The sequence below is a fragment of the Nipponia nippon genome, unplaced genomic scaffold (assembly GCF_047370975.1).
Source record: "Nipponia nippon isolate SJK-2023a ecotype South Korea unplaced genomic scaffold, ASM4737097v1 scaffold_22, whole genome shotgun sequence".
In the NCBI taxonomy this organism is placed as follows: Eukaryota; Metazoa; Chordata; class Aves; order Pelecaniformes; family Threskiornithidae; genus Nipponia; species Nipponia nippon.
Window position 1 is genome coordinate 2,843,493 of NW_028262339.1, and position 26,208 is coordinate 2,869,700.

The 26,208-nt window shown below is 39.3% G+C and overlaps 1 protein-coding gene across 1 annotated transcript in view; it reads right to left on the reverse strand.

Moving 5' to 3' along the window:
• Positions 1-17,576: 17,576 nt before the first annotated feature.
• LOC104008560 (fibroblast growth factor 10) overlaps positions 17,577-26,208 on the reverse strand; it is a 76,495-nt gene continuing 67,863 nt past the window's right edge. The window contains exon 3 of the mRNA XM_087760410.1: positions 17,577-19,628. Coding sequence (XP_087616536.1) covers positions 19,431-19,628 — 198 coding nt within the window. The 3' untranslated portion in view covers positions 17,577-19,430. The remainder of the gene's footprint in view (positions 19,629-26,208) is intronic.

Here is a 26,208-nt window from a genome sequence, read left to right on the forward strand (position 1 = left end):
TGATGTGCTTATACCCAACTTCATGTATATCATGTGAGAAAGTCTGTAAAAATCAGTGAGGATTTTCTAATGTGTGGAATCAGGCATAGTAAAAAAATGGCTGTAGAAACCAATCTGGTTTTGGCAGAGGTATGGGGAAAAGGTAGAGCTCAAAGTGTTGCGTTCACCCCTTCCATATTGCCAAAGTCAGTTGCTGTACATGGCAGGTTAATCACATCTCTGTTTTTCAGTAGTGGAATTTCCTTTGCTTCATTTACAGTTGAAAAACAAAGATTTTTAAGAGAAGACAATGGTATTTTCTTCTCAGATGATGAGTGCACTGATGAGTGCTGAATTTCTTGAGCTTGATGTACTAAGTTCTCTCAAATATCTTGTTTCCAGTGATTGGTGAACTTATGGCAAGGGTATTTTGCAGACTGGTTCTTTTTCAAATTACAGTAGTGAAAATTAAAAAACACAAATAAAACAAACAAAAAAAGGAAGTTACTGCTTTCAGATGTTCTTCTACACTTCTCTAACTCAAACATATTGCATTGTTTTTTGAAATTAAATTTTGCAAGCCCTCCCAATCCACCCTGTAGTGGTTGCAGACTGGTACTTTTGGCTACACAGGGAAATAAACATTTTAAAAGAACTAAATGCATCATTGTGGAAAAACTGCTCCTGCACATGTTTAGCCACAACTTAACCAAAAATGTCAGGCAGTTTGAAAACTGGAACATGTGGAAGCTGCACCAAGACATATAATAATAAGCCACAACAAGGGTACGCATTAGCAGATTGCTGGTATACTTCTTGGATGTGATGTGAGCCTGGAGACCAAAGGCTGAGAGACTTCAGTATCTTCAGAAGTGGGTTAATAGCACACTGCTGTACATCTTGACATGATTAATTGGTCTTAAATGCAGCTTGCTGCTAACATATTTCATTCAACTCTTTAGAGTTTCATATACTGTATGTTTTCACTATGAACAATAAAGACCAGTAGAAGAATAAGAGAAAAATTAGCTGTGATTTTCAATACACTCTCTCATTTTTAACCATTTTTCTTCTCAGCTTTCTTGGTTTATTCAGTCCCTTTTTAATGAATTCTTTTTGCCCCTTGAAGCTGGCCTGTCCTCTCAGTAGTGGTTTAAGATGCAACAGCTATTATCAATAAAAATCAACAGCCAATTTGGGATATTGAAGAGATATACGTCAGCTTTTGCTTGTGTAAATTTAACTCTCTATTAATGATTACTCTTATTATGGGCTCACTGTTATATTTCAGTGTAATTTCCACATGTTAGAGATTTAAAATTACCTTTAAGGCTCTACAAATGCTTCAGGCAGATTTAACTTCCTGCAAATGCAGTCTATTGACCTGCCATTTGTCTCTTCATGGGCAGAACAGAACTCCTCTTGGCTGTCTGGTTCTTGAGAGTGTATGTAAGAAGTAGTAGGACCAAGATTTTTGTTTTCAGAATAGATATATGCTTAGAAGTTACTTCCATAGGGGTATCCAAAGTGTAGACATATCAGAGGTATTTTGTAATCTCTCTTTCTCATGCTCTTTATGCTCAGTTAAAGAACTGTAAATTTTGTGGAGAAGTTGTGTATATTGTTTCTGCAAAATGCTTCCTACAGAATCCGTAGAGTGGTGAAATTATGCATCACTTGATTTTAATGGGTTTTTTTGTTCATGGCCACAGAAGTGGCCTGTGTCCAAAGAATGCCTGTCACTATACCTGAAAGTACACATTTCATTTCATGTTCTCAACTAAGGGTGAGATTTTTCTCATCTATTCTCTTAGTCTTAGTGACTCCCTCTGATGGTCAATGGAAGGAGGTTGTCACCTCTGGAGAGTGATTCATACCATACTAAAATGAAAATATTTATCTTTTTACACTGACTAAAGAGGGGTCCCAGTTGCTATTTAGATGGCTAAAGATAAATCAGACGAACCTCAGCAAATATCTATAAATGTATTTATATCATCTGAACTAGCAGGTTAAAAAATGTACTTCAAGAAAGAGTTTCCTATCTAGCACACTTTTTATTTAATTAACATGTAGGAAAAACAAATATATTTCATCTCTGAAAAGGAAGTGGAAACTGCAAATATATCTACTTAATGAGATAGAACCATGTTAAAGGATCAAAGTAAAGTATAACTATTTACATCTTTGTGGTTTGACAGACTGTCCATTATAATTAAAGAAAGATAAAACCACAGCATTACAGTATCATTCCTACAAAGGAGGATACCATTCTTTCTGATGTCATAAGCAAATGCCAGACTAGCTAATATCAGTTCATATGGTAAGGGTCAATATTTGCATCCTGCTTTTCTTGTAGTGTGAAAGTACGCTAACTGGTTATATTGCAATAGTTCTTCTTAAATAGCTGAAGAAAAGTGTATATGTGTTCTGAAACTGTAATTCACTTTTAGTAGAGTATAAACAAAATAAAGAATAATTTCTAATGATGTGCCATAATCTACTAAACTAATGTCTGGAAAACAAAGATTCATCTTCTGGGCTGCCAGCCTAACCACAAATTCTTTGTAAAATACCTCACTCAACATGTACTGTTTACTTACAGGGAATGCCCAGTGACATTTTTTTATTTTTTTATTTTTTTTTTTAATAAGAAGGAGACTGAGAATGTAAGAGGGTGAGTTTTCCTTGAGCCATATTCTTCTGTGAGTGCAGGTACACACCAGGAGGTTCCTAGCAGGTTGAGACAGGGCAGAATTCCTTTCTTTTCCTCTAAGTTTTTAGTGCAAGCTTATCAAAAAGAACTTCTCATTACTTTTCTGGATGAAGAATCTAAATCTTTTAAAAGGTGTTTGGGTTACGTAACTTTAAATCTGTGCTGTCTTTGTTTTCTGTGAATTGCATTTTCACCTTCAAAAGCACATTCTTGTGTGCAGACAACAGCCATTTTTCTTTGAGTGAGGCTGGAAGACAAAACACATACCAGTTTCTCACATGGCGATATCTTTTACATTACTCTCATTTTGCAGCTTTCATTGTGCAGGAGAGCTCAACACAGGTGCAGATTCTGGCTTGGAGTTAACACAGATATGCTGAACCAGATCCTAAGCAGGTATAAATCAGCATAGGTGCCCTGAAAGCGAGTGGCACAGTATCTCATGTCAGAGAAGGGTGTGGTCAAAGGTTTCTCTGTTGTTTCTTTTAGAACCAAAGCCAAATGTAAATTTACTAAAAAACATCAAAACACGAAACAAATCCCAACACTTTTTATTCTGCTACTCAGGATGGATTCATCAGGAGGGGCTAACAGGGGTGTAGACCCCATGAACATGGTCTTGTGTCGTGCACACTGCACATCTCCAGATGGTGGGAGAATATGTGTTTCTGAATTGTCAACAGCAATTTTGTGGCTACGTACAGTCCTGGTAGTAATAAGAAAATTAAACAGAGAATGGCAGGAATGGCTGTTTTTCTGAAGTTTTTGCAATGAGACAAATGTCAGTATTTTTAAATCAAGCTGGCAAAACTAAAATGTTGTCAATAAAGTCAAACTATGGGTCTGGTAAGAAAAAACGTTGGCCCCTTCCTCCACATGTGATTCAGAAGTATTGAGTCTAATAATAACTCAATAGCACATTTCTCCCAGAGTAGCAACAAAAATGGTTGTTTATTAAACACGGTGTTTGAGCTGTAAAGCTGTCTGTAGCATTCAGTGAAAGTAAAGGCACTATTTGTTAAGATACTTTCATACTATTGAAAGTACAGCATTATCAAGTTTTGCAGGATCCATGTGGAATTATCATATTACAGATTTACTTTCCTAATAAAATTCAATCATAAAACTAAGAAAATTGTCAGCCTTATGAAACAATCTACAAAAAAGTGAGTCAATTCCTTTAGATGATTTTTTTTGTAAGTGGGAACATTTTTAATACATGAGAATGAGGTATTTTACAGCTATCCCTTTTTAACATTTTCATCTTTAGCTGAAAATTTGTGATCAAAGATTTTCCGGAATTTCTTTTAATATCTCCAGGGACCTTTGAATCAGACCCTGGACTAGTCTTTTTCAGAAAATCAGGGAGTACACTGGCATGCTACAGTGTAGGTAGTAGTTACAATTTTTAGAAGGTGCTTACTGTCCCAAATCTTTTTCTTTTTGTTGATATATAAAATTATTCTTGCACAAGCTACTAAAGCAGCAGATTACTGTCAGCTGGTAAGTTTTTGCTCTTGTTGCATTTAGTTAGCAATATGACTGTGCTAAGCTAGTTTCATTTCTTGTTAGAACATTTTTTCAGGATGTGAAATAAATGGAATATGGTTTCTGCATACAAGTTTGGTCAATATTAGCTTGGTGGGGATAAAGCAGTGCACTGAGTGCACTGCTAAGTAGAAAATAGGAAGGTTTGACCATCAGATCATGTCTTCATTTCTTTTTCCGAAGAACTTTCAGCCCAGCATTTCCAGCAGTTTCACGTTAGGATGTAGTCTCAATGGGCCACAAACTTAAATGTCCTACTGTTGCTATCTCTCTACCCTGCCTTTCCTTTTATAGGGTTCTTTCCATCACTGATCCTATTTCCAGATCTAGGTATTGTGCAATGCAGCAGAAAATCCTCTAACTTTGGTGTTGTTTGAAACTTACAGACCCAGAGCCAACATGGTAAAAAACTGGAATTACATCTGTCTGGAGTTATTTCTCAGATGTCACAAATGAAACCACTTTCCATACAATTATTAATTGGCAATTATTTTAAAGTAAACAAAGAATGAAAACAAGGAAAAATAATTGTATTAGCAAAATTAGAACATCTTGAAATTGTATTCTAAGATGCAAAGCCTGTACCACTGAAAAGTAGTTCCTAAAAGTAGCTACAGTAAAGAAGTGCTTTGTGCCTTTGTGTTCTTTGTGATACATTTTAAGAATCCAGGGGTAACATAATTAAGTGCCACTTGCCAATATTTTCCAGCACTGTGTAAAGTTAACTGCACATATAAAACAAATTGTCTCCTGCTGCTGACTTTTTATTGTCCTGTGTCTGTAATAAATGCTGGACTGGTATGCTTAAGGATATAATTTTGTGCAGGAAACCACAATAAGGTCTGGGAATAATTGCAACACAAGATCAAGATTAAAAGATAGAATTTTTCAAAAAAATAATTTGACATTTTTATCAAAAGGGTTTCTCTAAATACAGTAATTCTAATGATCAGTTCATGTATAAAGATAAATGTTAGCGAGCGTAACTGACATTTAATGTTGCCACACACCAAAACAGTTATATAAGGCTTGATCAAGGCATGATGTTACCTTGTCATCTGGTTCAACACTCAGCTTGAAAACCATTCTGTTATAATATTTCTTGAAAACCATTTTGTTATAATATTTTACTGTCCTTCTAGCCATGAACAGTTTGGCTTTAAAGAGTATGTGTTAGACATGGAATTTGGCTCAGTCTTCCACTGATGCTGGTAAAGCTGTTCTTGAGGACAATTGCCAGCCCTGGAGATCTATACAAGACATGGCTGAATATAGTCTGTCTTCCATTTTAGGTTGTTCCAATGGAGATTTTCTTTCTGATATATGAGGTCAGGAGAAAAAAGTTGTTTTATTCGGGCAGCTTCCTCTTCTTTGTTTTAATCAGAAGGCTTCCTCTCCTTGATACAAAGTGGAAGGTTACCCTAGCCTCCCTGACCCTTGCCATTTTGCACAAAATTCCCTTTGAAATATTTTTTCTTTTCTTTGAGAGGGAGAAGAATTGATTTATGGTTCCAACGTTTCACAGACAATTCAAAGCAAGTCCACAGCAACAGAACAAGCAACACTGTAATCCATACAGCATGTGCCATCTGTAGAGGATGTAATTGCAATAGTGTTATAACCTCTTCTCTGTGGGCCAAACATGTGGAATATTCTCTAGATGTTATGTTCAGCTGAAAACGTTTAATATCATGGTATTTTGAATTGGGATGAACATCCAGTAACAATGTACTGTTTCTATACATTGAACAACTGTATCAAACACAGCATTTGAAGAGGGGCTTGTAAAACACAAGGGCTTATAAAATCCATACAGACCTCCTTGGGGTCAGAATGGAGGAGCTGCACCTTAGAGCTTCTGTATAAGATTAATGAATTATGCTTAATTGTGTTTAGTTAAACTAATCTCATCTTGATCTGAGGACTTAATTCATACCAGTGAGTCTAGTTGGACCAAAGAAATAAAAAATGAGCAGCTACTTTCTTTCTATAGTGGGCAAAGAGCAGAAAATGTCCATTAGTGCTTTTTGCTATTAAAATGCATTGCTTAAAATAATGGATAAACTTAGAGAAGTCATAATTTTTAATAACAACACCTTAATTGCTATTTGATGCCACAGAAGCTCCTATTAAGATTATGGATGTTTTGTGGAAGGATGTGGCACATAATAAAGACAGTACTTTTCCTGAAGAGCTTAAAGTCTTAAGATGGTCTGCCTTTAGCCTTATGAAAGTCAGCATCTAGTCCAAGCTGGATACCTAGGCTTCTTTTGTAGCCAAGGGGAGGACAGCTGACTTCTCAGGACACGCATTTCAGGCTGAGAGAATTTTCTGCAGAGCTTAGTGTTAACCTGTATAGTGGTAACTCCTGGGAGTTTACTCTTGGGAGCCCTGAAAACATCCTTGCCACACATGATTCTGTCTGTGGCAGGAGGAAAAGGCTGCAATATGGGAAGAACAAGTTAATAGGAAAGACTTGCACTTCTTAAACAGAGCTGTACCCAAGTCTGCAGTTTCAAGAGAAATCTTCACAATTCAGCATTTGGTTCTATAAGAAATGTCAAATTGTTTGATGTGCAGGACAATAAAACAGAACAGACCTGAATATAGATTTTCTACTTCCTTGGCAGATGATCTAACCTGTAGTTTAGTCTAATCAGTAAGTTAATCGCCAAATGGACCATAGATAGGTCTAAGGGCATCGTAGAATTTTTATACTAGCCAGGGGCAGCTAACTACTATGAAGAACCAGAAGCAAAAATTTACAACCAGTTGTTGCTCTTCTTTCCTAAGGAAACTGAGCTTTCGCCAGTTAAATTAAAAGTATTTAGTTGTTTCCTTAGTAATTGCAACTGCAACGTGATGGACAGCAAGAGGGGGCTTGTCCCACAAGGGTGGATGAATCCCCGAAAAGGTCATACTTACCAAAGCTCTGAGAACACTCTTCTGAGGGATAGATAAGGAAAACATTAGCTTTGCCAGTCACTGTGTTGTGGAAGACAGCAGCCATATTTTTTGTTGATTTGGTTTTGCTGATGTAAGATCAGCTGCCTGAATCCTCAGCTCCCATGAGTACCCCACCCAGAAGAAAAACATGCTTAGGAGGGAGCTTGAAACTGAGATGGTGGATCACAATAAGAGGTACAACACATACAGTTTAGGGAATCTTGACCAAAAAGAGAAAAGTGCCTATGGAATTTAAGCAGCAGCCAAATGAAGGCTGTCAGATTACAAATTTGGATGCAGGCACCTATCATCTGCCACAGACGTACTTTCAAATCTTTATTTTAGGCATTTTTATTTATATCTGGCTCTGCATGGCTTGTCAAGGTCATATATAGCCACTCTGGCAGCTGAGATTTGAGGTCAGAATTCAGGTCCAGTGCCTTACCCACAAGATTATCTTTATGCTTAGACACTAGAGACATCTTTTGAAAAGTTTGGTCTGTGGTTAAGATTGCAAACAGATTTCCTGTCTTCTACAGTAAACATTTCAAAGAGAGATAGCTTTTGGTTTGAGGTGACACGAGGATCTAGCACTCAACAGTTGCCTTTCAGAAGTGGAGCATAAGGCTGTAATAATACATTTAATATGGGTTTTCTCCTGTTCTCCCCAGCTTAGGCTGGAAAGAGAATTTCATTCCATCAGAGCTAAATAAAATAGAAGTTTCATATTATTTAACTTGCTTTCCTCATTTGAGGTTTCTTAGTGCTTCAGTGCTCATATGACTCTAAGAACACGCTGAAAAACAGTTGAAAAACACACTTGTTTGAGGCCCTAAGTTCAGCATTAAATAATTGCAAAACTAACTTTCATTTTGTAATTAAAGACACACAGTTAAATCACATCAGGACACCAGCCTCAGCATCTTAGTTTCAGCATCAAGTAGGTTTCAGTAAGGCATTGTTTATATTCAGAAACCTGCTTTTAGCATGCACTGTAATATCAGAGCCTCTGTACATTTCTAGTCTCAAAGATAAGCTAATCTTCATACTGCTCCTTTATCACCCAAACACAAACCAATGTGTTTTAAAGATCTATTTCACTTCCAGTCCCTCCTGCCCCTCTGTATTATGAGTATCTTAACCTTTTGCTTTACTGGAACAGTGGAAGAGAAAACATCCCAAACAATACGTAGTGGAAATGTTAGCAGGTATATTTACAATGTTTTCTAAAACATGTCTTGCAAAATTGGAGGCTGCCTTCTTTTTATCTATAAATTTTACAAAAAGTTAAAGAGCTTGTAGCTGATGACTTGCTGCTTTATTCAATAGGCTAACTGAATCTCCCAAGTATCTTTCCGGAGTAAAAAAGAATAGTCTGTCACTAAACAACAGAAAATTAAAAAAAACATTTTTGTCAGAAATAGTATTTCTTTTATTTGTTTCTGTGAATAATATGAAAAGATAATGATACTCTGACTCTGCATAGGGGGAATTGACACTGCAGGGGTGCAGGTGTAGAAGTGTATGGGGTCTGAGCTTAAAGAAAAGCAAGCTGAGTAATACATTACCTATAAGACTGACTTGGTGACTTACATAGTGACCAGTTCTGGAGAACAGGTAAACAAGTTGGTTTCTTGGCACTTGGCCTTGCAAGTAGAGTTCAAAACCTGAATGAAGGATACGAGTTCCCTAAAAATTAAGGGGAAGAATTTGGGATGCAGTGGGATTCTTGATGACCTGCACATCAGTCTGGTGGAGCCCAAGGAAGAGGTGTCCCAGATCCCATTGGTCTTCTGGCCATACATACATATCCTCTGCTTTCAATGTGTGTGTGAGAGTAGGGTTCACAGGGCAGAACCAGTCCCTTAGAGTCAGAGTTTGGCCAAGTGCTCTATACCTCAAATACCATTGACTTTGCGTCTACTTTTTCTTTTAAAACCCATCTAGGGAAGAAAATTGCCCCACCAGTCACCTTTTGTATAATAATCTGAGGGCATTTACCACCCTGTGGCTCCTAAGAAAGTGCCCTAACCATCAGTTTAGAAGGTATGTAGGAGGTGGCAATTGTCCCACCTCTCACCAAGGGACCAAATTAGTGTGGCTAGAGAGGAAAGAAGCAAGTGGAAACTTGTATCCATTTCAAGGATGAGGATGTGTTCAGGGACAGAAAGAGTCCTAGGTTCTGCTCCTTGGTTCCAGGACATTCTTTGCATTAAAAAGCAGCTTGATGTAGGCATAAATAGCAGGTATAAATTGGCCCAAGTTGGACATCTCTTCATAGGGAGAATGACAGAATGAAATTCAAACTTCTTGCCAACCTTCAAATCCCTTCTTCAAAGAATAGCGGTGCTAGAGTTGCTCAAAGTAAGCTGCTGTAATGTCTTTTTAAGACAGCATGTTTTTACTGAGGAATGTTGTCTGAACAATGTTCTTTTTCACTTCTGACATTTGGCTTCTTGTTTACTAAGTCTAATGAAAGTTAATTTGCATTTTGATTAAAAAAATTAGCAGAAAAAGACGTTCTCAAACAAAACTTTTGGATGGCATGCAGTGATGAAAACTCTTTTTAATGTTGTGCCTTTATGACAAACCTATGAATAATGAGATTTAATTAATGCACAGTACCTGTGTGGTATGATGTACTTGTGCTTCCAAAAAGGACTTTTTTGGTCTGACCATGTATGGCTGTATCTTTGCTCTTCTGTTATTTTATTCCATCTTGAAATTTCTGTTTCTTTGATGAGATCAATATAGAATTATTGCTGGAGTTTTGAGTCCTGTGATTTGTGTTTTCTTATTAAACATAAGAACAACCATGGGCACACTCATGAGCTGTACAGGGTGCATTTCACAGATATACTGCATCCTGATCACTGTCCTAAGGCAGAGAGGCAAAAACCTAACGGACTTTCTAGTGCTGACCTCAAGTAATTAGCTGTTCATAACTATGACAGAAGTTCCTGTTTTTTCTGTGTTATATAATGGGGGTAATATTCAGAAAATGGCCTGTTACTACAGACAGGCTAACTAGTTATTTCCAGATATTTAAAACATGATACCTGGGATCTGTAGGATTGCTTTAGGTTATTATAGATGCAGTTAGCTGTCTGTTAAACACTCAGGCTTGGTGAGTGTTAGAGTAAAGTAAACATGTTGCACGTTACATGTTAGAGTAAACTAACTAAAGTAAACACTTGCCTATATGGGGTTTATACGAAAACCCAGCCAATTTAGCTTGACTCTTACTTTCTGGATCTCAAGAAGCAAACCTGTTAACTAAACTGTTAGAGCAGGAATAGGAGTGGGTAGATATGAGTCTGTAGAGAGTACAGTTGGAGGACAGAGAGAGGAGATTCTTAGTTTATATGAATTTTGGCTCTGGATAGGTATTATCAGAGTCTGGGTTAATATTTATCTGTGGTGGTTGGATGCTTTCCATGCAGTCCTCTGTTCCATGCTTGAGCAAACTAGGGACGTATGGTCTCAGTGAAACTAATATAAAGTGAGGTCATAGCTGGTCGAAATCCATCTTACCTATCATTCATTGACTACATGAATGCATATAGGGAATGGGCAAGGACTGGCTTAGCAAATGCAGGAAACAAGATGGGGACACAGATGCAAGTGAATGTTCATTTATAAAAGAGGCAAATGTCATTCCAGAAAGTTATTAAAAGCATATCACTTGTTAGAATGAGGATATGTTTATTTCATGCTACCTGGTATTGGTGAGCACTTCTGGGGGAGGAGGACACATTTTCTGAAAGACACAGAAATTGGAGATAACTTATCATAAATAATACGTATGATAAGCAGTTTAAAAAATATGACCTCCAAAGCAAGTAGGAAAAAATGTAGCTTGTTTAGTCTGGAAAAGAGAAGAATGAAGAAGGGATATGATAACAGGCTTCAAATACATAAAAGGTTATTACAAAGAAGATGGTGATCAAGCGTTTTCATCCCTGCAGAAGACAGAACATGAATTAGTTAGATTAATTTGTAGCAAGGACAATTTATATTAGATATTAGGAAAAGCTTTCACATCAAAAAGCCAGTTCAACACCCAAGCAGGCAATTTGAGGAAGCAGCAGAATTTCCATAAATAGATATGTTAAAACTGTTGGATGAACTTCTGTCAGGGATAGTCTAGATAATGGATTATACCTTAGACAAAAGGACTGCAATAGAAATTTCGTGATCAGTTTTATATCTCCAGCTCACTGATAAAAGTAATAAGTACTAGACAAATAGAAAATTAACTGTAAATTTTCAGAGAGATTCAGTAATTCATTGCTTGGTTGTTTTACTGCATAAGCTGTCAAATTTTGTGACATTATTAATGAGTCATAAACAACAAAACCAGCATGGATTTTCTTATTTGTTATGTTCCTACAGCAAGCCATTGTCTTAATGATTAGACAAATAATTTTCAGCCAATTTGCAGATTCAATGGAAATGGATATGTGAACTTATGTTCAGCAAATTAGGCATATTGATGATAAGTTTGTTTATCTTAATCCTTTGGATTCTTTGTGAACTATCTACACAGAGTACATTCAAAATTATTGAATTAAATCAGAGTCCTTATATGTAGCATGCAAAATTATAATTATCATCGGAAGGGCATGTGGGATGACTTAGGGGTATATAAGCCAGCCAGCATTATATAATTCCCGCTACAGGATTTGTGAACCAGAGAATGAAAGCATAGTAATAGCTAATAGGCCTCAAAGGAAATTTAGACCTTATGAAGTAAATTAGATTTTCTTTAATAAGATAACAAGTTTGATAGATAAAAGTAATTGTATAAATATACTACGTTTTATAAACTTTCCATTTAGCATCATATCATATTGCAGTTACAAAAATCAACATTATGAAATAGCAGTAAAACACATGTTAAATGATATACCAATTTGCAAAAAGTAGCAATCAGAGAAACTGAATAGAGGGTTTAGACAGGAGTTCTAGAAGTGAGCATATTAGGCCTGATGCTATTCAGGATTTTAATCAATGACCTGGAAATAAACATACACTTTCTACATATCCATACAAACTAAGTTAATAAAAAAGCATTCTGTGGCAAAAGATGGACTAGTCTCATCCTCAGACTTCTAAGTAGGGGTGATAAAACTAGAAAATTTTGTTTTGCTTCTGCATAGTAGGATACTGTAGACACTATAGATGCTGCCACACAAAAAAGTGCCTTAAATATTATCAGAGGAAGAGTGATGTGCCTTATGCTCAGCAACTGAAAGAATTCTGTCTATTCAGAAATGTTGAGAGTGACTTGATTCTGGTCCTTCACAGAGGGTAAAACACTGGCTATAGCTGCCTTTTATCTCCAGTGGAAAAAAGATAGAACTGAAACAAAGATTAAAGCCAGACAAACACAAATTTTAAATAAAGTACATAACTGGGACAAAACTGGACTCACTCTTTCTTCAAGTACTCCTGTCAAGACAAGATCATTTATAAGAGGATATGTTTTAGTGAAACACAAATTAGGCCGTAGTCACTTACAAACTGATTGAGCTAAATATAGCTATGACTAAGAAATTTGTGAAGATGAAGTGATATTCCCTTCTAGTTTCATGCTCTTTGGGTACATGAGATGAACAAAATAATTGTCTTGTTTGCAAGAGCAATTACTGAAAAATTATATATCTGAATATGTGTGTAAAACTATTGGTCAAATAATTACTCATGACTGAAGGCACAACAGTCATGGGAATGTGGAAGCCATGGCTCATTAAAGGGTGTCAAGTGTTTGTAGTGAATGATTAGATCATTTCTTGTACTGATGGAGTTCTCTTGGTCACCGCAGACAGTATGTTGAAGTACAGAAAATTGCACCAACCCAGGTCTGCCAGCCCACTGTGAAGCCAGCTTCCTGCATTTTCTACTTCAGCCTTTTTCCTCTTGCGTCTTGACCTCATTTGTTTTTTCTGATCTTTTCTCTCCTCTTGCTTATATTGGTCTTTGTAGGAAGCAATATTTAGAGCAGAGTGGAGTCCTTACCTGAACATGTCACATAAAACACTGACTACATCAGCTCTATTTGCCCTTTTTCCACTGTGTAAGCTACTTCCATTCTTGCTTTATGTCGCCATTCTTCCAAAGAGTGGTCTGATGTGTTAGCTGAGAACAGCTGCCAAAGTGAAAAACTTCTTCCCTAATGGATTTTCTAAAGCATGTTCAATGACAGAGATCTGGTTTACCATGCATGCTCAACTGTCTTGGTGTTCCCTGTAGAAGCACCTGGGTTGGCAAGGGCTCCATATCATGTGCCTGAGGAGACACAGACTGCTGCACAGTCCCACAGTCAATGCTGTGGCTCCATACAGTACTGGCTATATGCATTTGCAGGGAAGAATGAGAGAGAGATTGTATCTTGTTCAGTTCTTCCTAGGTGGCAAGAAATCTGTTGTGGATTTCATGCTCGATAAAAAAAAGACAGGAAACAACACAAGATTTCTATGTATTGCAATAGTACTGCCAGCTGTCCTCTGTTTAATTAGGGCCATCCTTGTTACATGGTGCTATTTTAAATGTGATCCAGCTCAAGTTAAGAAAATTCTCCATATTTACATAAAACACAGTAATGTTACCAGTAAAATGCTTACAACACAGACTGAGACAAACAAAAAAACCCCCACATTTAATTTAATAATTAGAACCAAATAGCAACTTGCTTCTAGGACTGGATTTGAAGAAAGTTTGAACTTCTCCCTCAGGCTCAGGCACTGGCCAAAACTTAAATTGAACCTTTTCTGTGAAGTTCTGCAAAATCAATTTAACTCACTCTTCCCAATACTCCTTATTTCCACTTCTGTGCTTCCTGTTTTAGCCACATTTAAATTCTTCGGTTGCTTTTGTGATATGATGCCTATACTTGCCCAGGAGTTTCTTGCAGTGATCCTCTATGCAGAAAACTCCTTGTATCACCTTGCTGGACTTAGGGCATGCCTTCTAAGTAAAGATTAAGGGTCTAATTTTACTCTACAATATTAATATGATCCCTTTTATTCTCATGTAATATAGCTCTAAGCTAGCTATTTGTTTAAAGAAGAAGTAACTAGAAGTAAAGCATTTTCAATAAAAGTTTCATGTGTGGCTCTAGATCTATCCACCCTCTCATTCCTGAAGATCTTAGTAAACACAGTTGATCATGACACTTGTGAACAACACTGAGCATTTATGTTGGTCATTATAGTGCATTGGCAAGGTTCATTTTATGCTCTTCTAAAATATATGTAGTATTTTCTTCCAAAGCACAACTGTATTTGCATGATTACTGTGTTTTTCTCAGTAACTTTGTTTTCTAAATTAAAATAATGAAGTCCTGTTTAGAGACTGTATTTCAAATAGGTTGCCGTGGTTTAACCCCAGCCAGCAACTAAGCACCACACAGCCGCTCACTCACTACCCCCACAATGGGATGGGGGAGAGAATCAGAAGAGTAAAAGGGAGAAAACTCATGGGTTGAGATAAAGACAGTTTAATAGGTAAAGCAAAAGCTATGCATGCAAGCAAAGCAAGGAATGCATTCACTACTTCCCATCGGCAGGCAGGTGTTCAGCCATCTCTAGGAAAGCAGGGCTCCATCATGCATAACGGTTACTTGGGAAGACAAACGCCATCACTCTGAATGTCCCCCCTTCCTTCTTTCTCCAGCTTTATATGCTGAGCATGATGACATATGGTGTGGAATATCCCTTTGGCCAGTTGGGGTCAGCTGTCCCAGCTGTGTCCCATCCCAGCTTCTTGTGCACCCCTAGCATACTCACTGGTGGGGTGGTGTGAGAAGCAGAAAAGGCCTTGACTCTGTGTAAGCACTGCTCAGCAATACCAAAAACATCCCTGTATTATCAACACTGTTTTCATCACAAATCCAAAACATAGCCCCATACTAATTACTATAAAGAACATTAACTCTATCCCAGCCACAACCAGCACATAACCTTTAGTGAACTTTATAACCTGAAATGTCTTGAATGAAGTCTTATATAAAATTTAACTAGTTTTCCATATCTAAAGTTTGCTTTAAAAATGTGAATTCATGTTTTTTTCCCCTAAACTCCTTCATTCTTTCATCAAATGTGCTTGCTTTAAATTAATTGCTTTTTTCACTACATAAACTAGCTGGATCTGAATACTTACAGGAAGAATCTAAAGCATTTGGTTGTTATTAGTGTGGAGATAGCTGACTCACACATGAAAAAATTAAAGAAACTTACAAATGTTCAAGTGATTTTTTATTTTTGTTTATTTGTTTTGTTTTGGGGCTATACAGCACCAAACCACATCCTGTAGTACAACAGATCTTTTCCCTTTTTATTTTTATTGTGCAGTACTATTTCAGGTTAATAAAACAAACAAGGGACAATACTCTCATTCTCTATTCCCCACATATTATTATTTTTATTTAAATATAACATACTATACATTGTTGGTCAGTGATTTTTGTTTCCCTTTTCTTTTTCAAATCTCTCCCCCTGTTTTCCTTTTGCTCAGGAGTCTGTTATGTTGAGGGTGACAGAAAACAGAGTTTATGGTTGAGGATCTATGACAATCTAGATAGCGTCTTCAGTTTGCTCCCACCGCAGTGGGTATTACAGTATGCCAATCATGCAAGAATCATTGATTCCTTCAAGGATTTTTTGTTTTGCCGCTATTCATGTCACAAATGGCTTCTGACTCACTTTGGAAAAGTGATATTTTGGCCTCTGAGCAGCATGGTGTTTTGAGTACTATGATAATGTTTATGCATGATTTTTCCCCTGACCAACTCATCTAGGTAATTCTGTCGAAAGAGAATTTCATTTGTACCCTAAATGTTCTTTAAGTGGTCATCCAATACTGTGTTTGTCCTATCTCACATTGAATGTTCACTGTGGGTGGTCCATTATGTCTTGTCAGTTTTAATTATCAATTACAAATGTTAAACAGCAGAAACTTGCTTTTATCATGGTAGTTAAGTCTTGCTGTGACCTCCAATTACATTTAAAATCTGAAACTCTTATTTCCCTTTCTAGAAAAATATCATTTGTGAAGAAGCAAGCTGGAGATAAAGTACCATGAAATATAATGTTAGCTATCAGCTAAAATGTTGTCTCTCAAATGACTTCCTGGTTTTAAAATGATTGACTTTTTATTTAAGGACAGGAAATACAATCTGACCATTTTGTGTTTTATGGGAAAGCTATTATTATTTTTTTTTTAAAACAGCTAATATTTAAATAATAGATTAAGATTGAAGTGCTGGTTAAACACTGACTTAAATAAGTTAGTTATAGAAGATTCCAACATCACCAGCCTTTATAGAGGTTAAACATTCTCAAAAAGACACATTAAGCAAGGCTCTCCTTTGTACCAAAATACAGTTTCCAAACAACAAAAATAAAACTTTTTTCACAACAAGAAATATTGAAGATAAAACTGCAGCATCAATATAATCTCATCTTAAAGTATTTAGAACAAAATATTATACTACTTTTGTTTCTTACTACAGACACTGCAAAGGCTTATTTATTTATTATTTAGTGGAATACAATGTGAAGACAGTGGTACAAATTGTTTGATGTACTGTTTTCTATTTATCTGCTCTAACAAAATGAATTTCAATATGGTTACATTGGTGAGCTATCCAGAGCTCTCTAAAATTAAAGCAAAGCATAAAACAAACCTTATGTACCTTTAATTGAACAGACTTCATATTATGCTTAACTTCTATACTGCAGTTGCTCAAGTTAAGCCATGGGACTAGTAACACTTCATAAAAATGTGCTGGATATTATGTATTTTGAGCCTTTAGTTACTATGATGGATATGAAAGATATGCTAAAGCTGGATACCAGCACAGCTTTTTGGTTGGCTCTCATATATAATATACACGTGAGTAATAATCTCTGATAAATGCGTGAGCATGATTTTGGATCTCCTATCCCTCAGTCCTTACTTCGGTATTGCTCCCACTATATGCCTGTGATTCTACAAGCTGGTAACAAGGGCAAATGTGCTGAATGGGCGTATTTTGGAGTCAAATCCAGTTGGCGGCCGGTCACGAGTGGTGTTCCCCAGGGCTCAGTACTGGGGCCGGTTCTGTTCAACATCTTCATTGATGATCTGGATGAAGGGATCGAGTGCACCCTCAGGAAGTTTGCAGATGACACCAAGTTCGGTGGAAGTGTTGATCTGCTGGAGGGCAGGAAGGCCCTACAGAGGGACCTGGACAGGCTGGATCGTTGGGCCGGGGCCAACTGTATGAGATTCAACAAGGCTAAGTGCCGGGTCCTGCACTTGGGTCACAACAACCCCATGCAGCACTACAGGCTTGGGGAGGAGTGGCTGGAGAGCTGCCTGGTGGAAAAGGACCTGGGGGTGTTGGTTGACAGCCGCCTGAACATGAGCCAGCAGTGTGCCCAGGTGGCCAAGAGGGCCAATGGCATCCTGGCTTGTATCAAGAATAGTGTGGCCAGCAGGACGAGGGAGGTGATAGTGCCCCTGTACTCTGCACTGGTGAGGCTGCACCTCAAGTACTGTGTTCGGTTTTGGGCCCCTCACTACAAGAAGGACATTGAGGTGCTGGAGCGTGTCCAAAGAAGGGCAACGAAGCTGGTGAAGGGTCTAGAGCACAAGTCTTATGACGAGCGGCTGAGGGAACTGGGGTTGTTTAGTCTGGAGAAGAGGAGGCTGAGGGGAGACCTTATTGCTCTCTACAACTCCCTGAAAGGAGGTTGTAGCGAGGTGGGGGTCGGTCTCTTCTCCCTAGTAACGAGTGATAGGACGAGAGGAAACGGCCTCAAGCTGCGCCAGGGGAGGTTTAGGTTAGACATTAGGAAAAACTTCTTCACCGAAAGGGTGGTCAAGCATTGGAACAGGCTGCCCAGGGAAGTGGTTGAGTCTCCATCCCTGGAGGTATTTAAAAGACGGATAGATGTGGTGCTTGAGGACATGGTATAGATGGACTTGGCAGTGTTAGGTTAACGGTTGGACTTGATGATCTTAAGGGTCTTTTCCAACCTTGACGATTCTATGATTCTATGATTAACTGAATAAGAAGCGCAGAACTGTGTTGCCTTCTTACTTACCTTTTAGAGGCCAAATTTTACACTTGGGAATTACACACTGTTTTATTTTAATGTTTGCAATCTCAGTGGCTGTCCACATCTAGGTTCCAGCCCAATGCTTGCTGCAGAATATCACGCTGATTGCAATGCATTAGATCTTAGTTCCAAATTGAAATCAAAGTCAGATGAATATACACACAGATGCGTTGACACCCAAGTACAGATGTGGCCCCTTCTCTCAATTTCAAAATAGCAGAAAGACCCCTTGAACAAAGTATTTCTTGAAGTTTTTTCTTGAGTACTGATAAGTAAAAAAAACATCTCCAACATAGACACCCAATACCATAAATCCAAGCACTGCTTGTTTGGTCTTTTTGTTTAAGTGCAAGACAGTTTAGGAAAAAAATTGATTATACACATTAAATTCTGCCTTTAAAACCTTGTCTAATACCTGTTCTCAGAGTACTTATGAGGTTTTGACATTTTAACCTATCAACTTGTGTGAAGTACTGAGAAAAAGGGAAAATAACAAAGCAAATGAGGAAAACATTTCAAATCAAAAAGATATTTAACATCCTATTAAATAAATAACTTAGAAATAAAAAGGAATGAAGTTAGAACATACAAGCAAACCATACTATTCATTTTGTTAGAACAGTTTTACGCTACTTTGCTTATATTCCTTAATCCAATCCATTCTTCCACAAAGCTTCTCCAGAAATGTCATTATTTGTGCATGTGATCCAAGTGCTTCCAGCAAATGCTAGCATGTCTAACTGTTCATTGGATCATTAGGCTTGAATGAACAATTAAGGTCTTTGATATGAGTTAGTATTCTATAAATAACTTTCCCCATGAAGGTCATTCAACAGATTGTCTCAAGTCCCTTAAATTCTGTCACAGAGATTAAAAAAAATTGTTCACACTGGCAATAACTTCCATCCCATTTGATCCAGCTTGTATCTTGATTATAAGATATGATGCCGAACTAAATAAAAGTATTTCATGTGCCAGCAATGACTACAAAACCTTCAAAGGCTTCCTCTGCTCTCTTTTCAAACAAGCAGATGTCTGCACTATTTCCTTGCATTTACACTTCAAGAGGATTACCAAATATTCTTGACATAGGAGCCTTTGGTTCAACTGCATCGATAAAATAGTTCCTTCATCTATGGCATTACTACCATTGGAAGAAAGTGAGCTGAAGTGTTTTTCCTTCTTGTTTTCTGTCCTCTCTTTATGGCTCCCCTTCCATTCAGGGCCACGAACATTTGCCTTCCATTGTGCTTCCAATTTAAGGATGCATATGTGTTATATCCATTTTCTTCTATTCTTTCCTTCAATTTGCAATCACTGTTAAACTCCTTCTGTTAGAAGAAGAAAATAAATGCACAAATTCAGAATAAACATAATCTTTCAGAGTTGCAGCATACTGAAGGTAAATAATTTCTAAAAATGTTTTGGAAGATTTGAGTGTTTTGTATGTGACGCCCTTTTAGGATTCTACAGTGTATTTTAAAGAAAAGTTTCACTGTGTCCATAGCATTTAAAGCAACATCAGTTAGACTGCAAAAAGTGAAACCAACATAATCAATTATTCAGTGTATAATTATAGCAGTAAAATGATATCATTCACTCACAGCCAAAATGAAATTTCCCTGTGTTGGAATACGGCAACAATATTAAATTAAATTCTCTAGTCATAAACTCAAAGTATGAAGTAGCAATCTTGGAATCATTCATCATATTTCAGTTCTAACAAATATAACCCTTAAATATTTTGAACCAGATTATTGATACCATATGTTAAACAAAAATGCATGGCATAGGCCTACTTCTTATTTAAAGTAAGATCCTTTACACCACACTGGCCATGAAAAAGGTTTTTTTTGGATGGGTGCAAATCACTGTTATGCTGCTGTTACAATGGATGTGAGGCCTGTTTACTTTGATGACTTGAAGAGGGCTTAGCCTAAAAAAGAATCATATATGATCCTGTATCTTATTGACTAAGTAAACTTGAAAGCAATTTCATGTAGGGTACCAGGGATGAAGGTTTTCTCTTTTAAAAGGAGAAACTGTTGTCAGTTTGTTAGAAAGGATAAAAAATACAAGCATGTGGAAGCACGTAGGGGAAGACTATTTTTTCTATAATGTTAAATGCACTTTTACACAGATCTTCTCTATAATGAAGCCAAGAATGCTTTGTTTTCACAAACAAGTAATTCCTACATATAAAAAAACCAGTTTGATCAAGTTACTTATATTCCATTTAGAAAGCTTTTGAAAGTAGGACATTTACAACATAATTAAATAACAACCAAAAATTAGCATTTTGTTGTTTCTGCTTTTCAGAAAACAAGATGCTATTTTTGCAGCTTAGGCAGAAGCATGTCAGAATCTCAGAGTATGATATACTAACTACATGTGGTATTTTTAATGTGTCTATGAACAAGATGAGAAATATGTGTGAATAATAAAACAATTTTCATGGTACAGATAAGAATTTCGGGGATGTTTTATCTTTTATTATGATCAAAATCCTTAGATATTCAGCTAATAAAGATATAAAGTACCCACATTAATAAAATGGACATAAGAATATTTTAAAAAATATATTTTCCATTCCCATTAATTTAAATTAGAATGTTTAAACTAGTTAATGTTCAGTATTTTGATACAGTAAGAATTTTCAGGTCTATAATTAATGTTTTACTTAGTTGCTGCTAAGACTACAGAACACATGCTTATGTTTTCCTAACAGAATTGCACATATTCAAACTCAATTTGGCTCCCAAAATGCACTTTAATTTTGGGATTAGTAGTTAGCTGAACAATGACTGTTGGGGAAGACACTATCAAGCAAAGACTCTCTGCAAAATGACCCTTGATACTGCCTGTATTCACAAAGCTACATACAGATCATTTAACTTTTACTTGCTGTAATATGGCACCTCCTGCTTCAAGGTATTCAGAAGGCAGGTGACCATCAATCCCAGTTCTAAATTGCAGTAATTTCTCTTATCTGCCAGCACCTTATTTTGTTAAAGTAACCAAATAGTGAGTCTTCCTTTGCTCCCTCATTCTAACCAAAGTCAGTCAAATGGTAACCTATTTGATAAACATAGAAACAGGGTTACTTGACTTGTTTTCCCAAATGCAGAATTGTACTTAAATACAAAATTTTATCTCTATTCTTAGATAATACAGAGAGAACAGATAATGTGATGTGGTTAAGAAGCCTTATTGGCAGGGATCTGAGTGTTAGCCCAGGATTGCTTTGCTCATTTTAAACAAATTCCAGTATAACCCTGAACCAATGTCTATTGTGCACATGCACATCCACAGAGTGTTTTTACAATTTTTATTGGTTCTGTTTTTCATATCCATCTGCAAGCTGCCACAGTGTAGTAATATGAATCTAACTGCAAGTCTTGGGAGGATGGGAAAAATAACAACAGAAGGATTCTTGAAATCTCTGAAGTATTATGGAATAGGTTTTGATAAGTAATTATATTGTGATTTTATGATGTGAATATTGAAAAATGATCTCAGCTGGAATTAAAAAAAAAAAGGCTTTCCACATTCATAGCCTCCTGTCAACAATATTTCTAATACACTGTGAATTACTGAATCTTATGGAAGCAGTTTCCACTTCATAGAATCATAGAATCGTTAAGGTTGGAAAAGACCCTTAAGATCATCGAGTCCAACCGTTAACCTAACACTGCCAAGTCCACCACTAAACCATGTCCTCGAGCACCACATCTACCTGTCTTTTAAATACCTCCAGGGATGGAGACTCAACCACTTCCCCGGGCAGCCTGTTCCAGTGCCTGACTACCCTTTCGGTGAAGAAGTTTTTCCTAATATCCAGCCTAAACCTCCCCTGGCGCAGCTTGAGGCCGTTTCCTCTCGTCCTATCGCTTGTTACTAGGGAGAAGAGACCGACCCCCACCTCGCTACAACCTCCTTTCAGGGAGTTGTAGAGAGCAATAAGGTCTCCCCTCAGCCTCCTCTTCTCCAGACTAAACAACCCCAGTTCCCTCAGCCGCTCGTCATAAGACTTGTGCTCTAGACCCTTCACCAGCTTCGTTGCCCTTCTTTGGACATGCTCCAGCACCTCAATGTCCTTCTTGTAGTGAGGGGCCCAAAACTGAACACAGTACTCAAGGTGCAGCCTCACCAGTGCCGAGTACAGGAGCACTATCACCTCCCTGGTCCTGCTGGCCACACTACTCCTGATACAAGCCAGGATGCCATTGGCCCTCTTGGCCACCTGGGCACACTGCTGGCTCATGTTCAGGCAGCTGTCAACCAACACCCCCAGGTCCTTTTCTGCCAGGCAGCTCTCCAGCCACTCCTCCCCAAGCCTGTAGTGCTGCATGGGGTTGTTGTGACCCAAGTGCAGGACCCGGCACTTAGCCTTGTTGAATCTCATACAGTTGGCCCCGGCCCAATGATCCAGCCTGTCCAGGTCCCTCTGTAGGGCCTTCCTGCCCTCCAGCAGATCAACACTCCCACCCAACTTGGTGTTGTCTGCAAACTTCCTGAGGGTGCACCCAATCCCCTCATCCAGATCATCAATAAAGATATTAAACAGGACCGGCCCCAACACTGAGCCCTGGGGAACACCACTTGTGACCGGATGCCAGCTGGATTTGACTCCATTCACCACCACTCTCTGGGCTCGGCTGTCCAGCCAGTTTTTAACCCAGCGTAGAGTGTACCCATCCAAGCCGTGAGCAGCCAGCTTCTCCAGGAGAATGCTGTGGGAGACAGTGTCCAAGGCCTTACTAAAGTCCAAGTAGACAATGTCCATAGCTTTTCCCTCATCCACTAAGCGGGTCACCTTGTCATAGAAGGAGACCAGGTTAGTCAAGCAGGACCTCCCTTTCATGAACCCATGCTGGCTGAGCCTGATCCCCTGATTGTCCCGCACGTGCTGCGTAATGGCACTCAAGATGATCTGCTCCATGACCTTCCCCAGCACCGAGGTCAGGCTGACAGGCCTCTAGTTCCCCGGATCCTCCTTCCAACCCTTCTTGTAGATGGGCGTCACATTTGTTAGCTTCCAGTCATCTGGGACCTCCCCGGTTGACCAGGACTGCTGATAAATAATGGAGAGTGGCTTGGAAAGCTCCTCTGCCAGGTCCCTCAGTATCCTCGGGTGGATCCCATCTGGCCCCATGGACTTGTGCGCATCCAGGTGGAGGAGCAGGTCGGTGACTGCCACCTCTTCGACAACCGGGGCTTCACTCTGCATCCTATCTCCATCTCCTAGCTCAGGGGCCTGAAAGCCCCGATGATGACCAGTCTGACTATTAAAGACTGAGGCAAAGAAGGCATTACGTACCTCAGCCTTCTCCTCATCTTTTGTGGCAATGTTTCCCTCTGCATCCAAGAAAGGATGGAGATTCTCCTTGGCCCTCCTTTTGTTGCTGATATATTTGTAAAAAAATTTTTTGTTATCTTTAACTGCAGTGGCCAGTTTAAGTTCTAGCTGCGCCTTCGCCTTTCTAATCTTCTCCCTGCATAACCTCACGACATCATTGTAGTCCTCCTGAGTTGCCTCCAAAGGTGGTAAGCTCTCTTCTTCCATAGGCAGTAAGCTCTCCTTTTCTTCCTGAATTCCAGACAAAGTTGTCTGTTCAGCCAGGCTGGTCTTCTCCCCTGCCTCCTCGTCTTACGGCACATGGGGACGGCCTGCTCCTGTGCCTTTAAGACTTCCTTCTTGAATAACATCCAGCCTTCCTGGACTCCTTTGCCCTTCAGGACTGCCTCCCAAGGGACTCTGTTAACCAGACTCCTGAACAGCCCAAAGTCCGCCCTTCTAAAGTTCAGGGTAGCGGTCTTGCTGACCCCCTTCCTTACTTCTCCAAGAATTGAAAACTCTATCATGTCATGGTCGCTGAGCCCAAGACAGCCTCCGACCACCACATCACCCACCAGGCCTTGTCTGTTCGTGAACAGCAGGTCCAGCGGGGCACCTGCCCTGGTTGGCTCGTTTACCAGCTGTGTCAGGAAGTTATCTCCCACACACTCCAGGAACCTCCGAGACTGCTTCCTCTCTGCTGTGTTGTATTTCCAGCAGATATCTGGTAAGTTGAAGTCTCCCACGAGAATAAGGGCTAGAGATTGTGAGACTTCAGCCAACCGCTTGTAGAATACTTCATCTGTTTCCTCATCCTGGTTGGGAGGTCTGTAACAGACTCCCACCAGGATATCTGCCTTATTAGCCTTCCCCCTGATTCTTACCCATAAGCACTCAACCTTATCATTACTGTCGTTGAGCTCTAGACAGTCAAAACATTCTCTGACGTACAAGGCTACCCTACCACCTCTCCTTCCTTGCCTGTCCCTTCTAAAGAGCTTGTAGCCATCCATTGCAGCACTCCAGTCGTGTGAGTCATCCCACCATGTTTCCGTGATGGCGACCACATCATAGTTTTCCTGCTGCGCAATGGCTTCCAGTTCCTCCTGCTTATTGCTCATGCTGCGTGCATTGGTGCAAATGCACTTCAGTTGGGCTATAGATCTCTTCTCCAACATAGGCATGTCACCCCTAGGCTCATCCCTAGCAAGCCTGGTTTTATCCCCTTCCCCCTTCAAATCTAGTTTAAAGCTCTCTCAATGAGGCCTGCTAACTCCTGAGCCAGAAACTTTTTCCCCCTTTGCGACAGGTGAACCCCATCTGTCTCCAGCAGGCCTGGTGCCATGTAAACTGCCCCATGGTCGAAAAACCCAAAATTCCACCGCTGGCACCAGCCTCTGAGCCACGTGTTAATGAGATGGGTCTTCCTGTTCCTTTCCGTATGCCTCCCGGCTACTGAAGGGATGGAGGAAAACACGACCTGCGCTCCTGATCCTTCAAGTAATCTCCCCAGTTCTCTAAAATCCCTTTTGATCGTCTTTGTGCCTCTATCAGCTACTTCATCGCTGCCAACCTGAACAACCAATAGTGAATAATAATCGGATGATTTTAACAGCCTAGGGAGCTTCCTAGTAATGTCTCTGACCCGGGCCCCAGGGAGGCAGCAGACTTCCCTATGGGATGGGTCCGGTCGGCATATCGGGCCCTCTGTTCCCCTCAGAAGGGAGTCACCTATGACAATTCATAGAATCATAGAATCATAGGATGGTTTGGGATGGAAGGGACCTTTAAAGGTCATCTAGTCCAACCCCCCTGCAATTGGCAGGGACATCTACAACTAGATCAGGTTGCTCAGAGCCCCATCCAGCCTGTCCTTGAATGTTTCCAAGGATGGGGCATCTACCACCTCTCTGGGCAACCTGTTCCAGTGTTTCACCACCCTCATCGTGAAAAATTTCTTCCTTATATCGAGTCTGAATCTACCCTCTTTTAGTTTAAAACCATTACCCCTTGTCCTATCACTACTGGCCCTGCTAAAAAGTCTGTCCCCATCTTTCTTCTAAGCCCCCTTTAAGTATTGGAAGGCCACAATAAGGTCTCCCTGGAGCCTTCTCTGCTCCAGGCTGAACAACCCCAGCTCTCTCAGCCTGTCCTCATAGCAGAGGTGCTCCACCCCTCTGATCATTTTTGTGGCCCTCCTCTGGACCCTCTCCAACAGGTCTACGTCCTTCTTGTATTGAGGACCCCAGAGCTGGATGCAGTACTCCAGGTGGGGTCTCACCAGAGCAGAGTAGAGGGGCAGAATCACCTCCCTCGACCTGCTGGCCATGCTTCTTTTGATGCAGCCCAGGATACAGTTGGCCTTCTGGGCTGCGAGAGCACATTGCTGGCTCATGTCCAGCTTTTCATCTATCAGTACCCCCAAGTCCTTTTCGGCGGGGCTGCACACAATCCCTTCATCCCCCAGCCTGTACTGATACTGGGGATTACCCCAACCCAGGTGCAGGACCTTGCACTTGGCCTTGCTGAACCTCATGAAGTTCACACAGGCCCACTTCTCCAGCCTGTCCAGG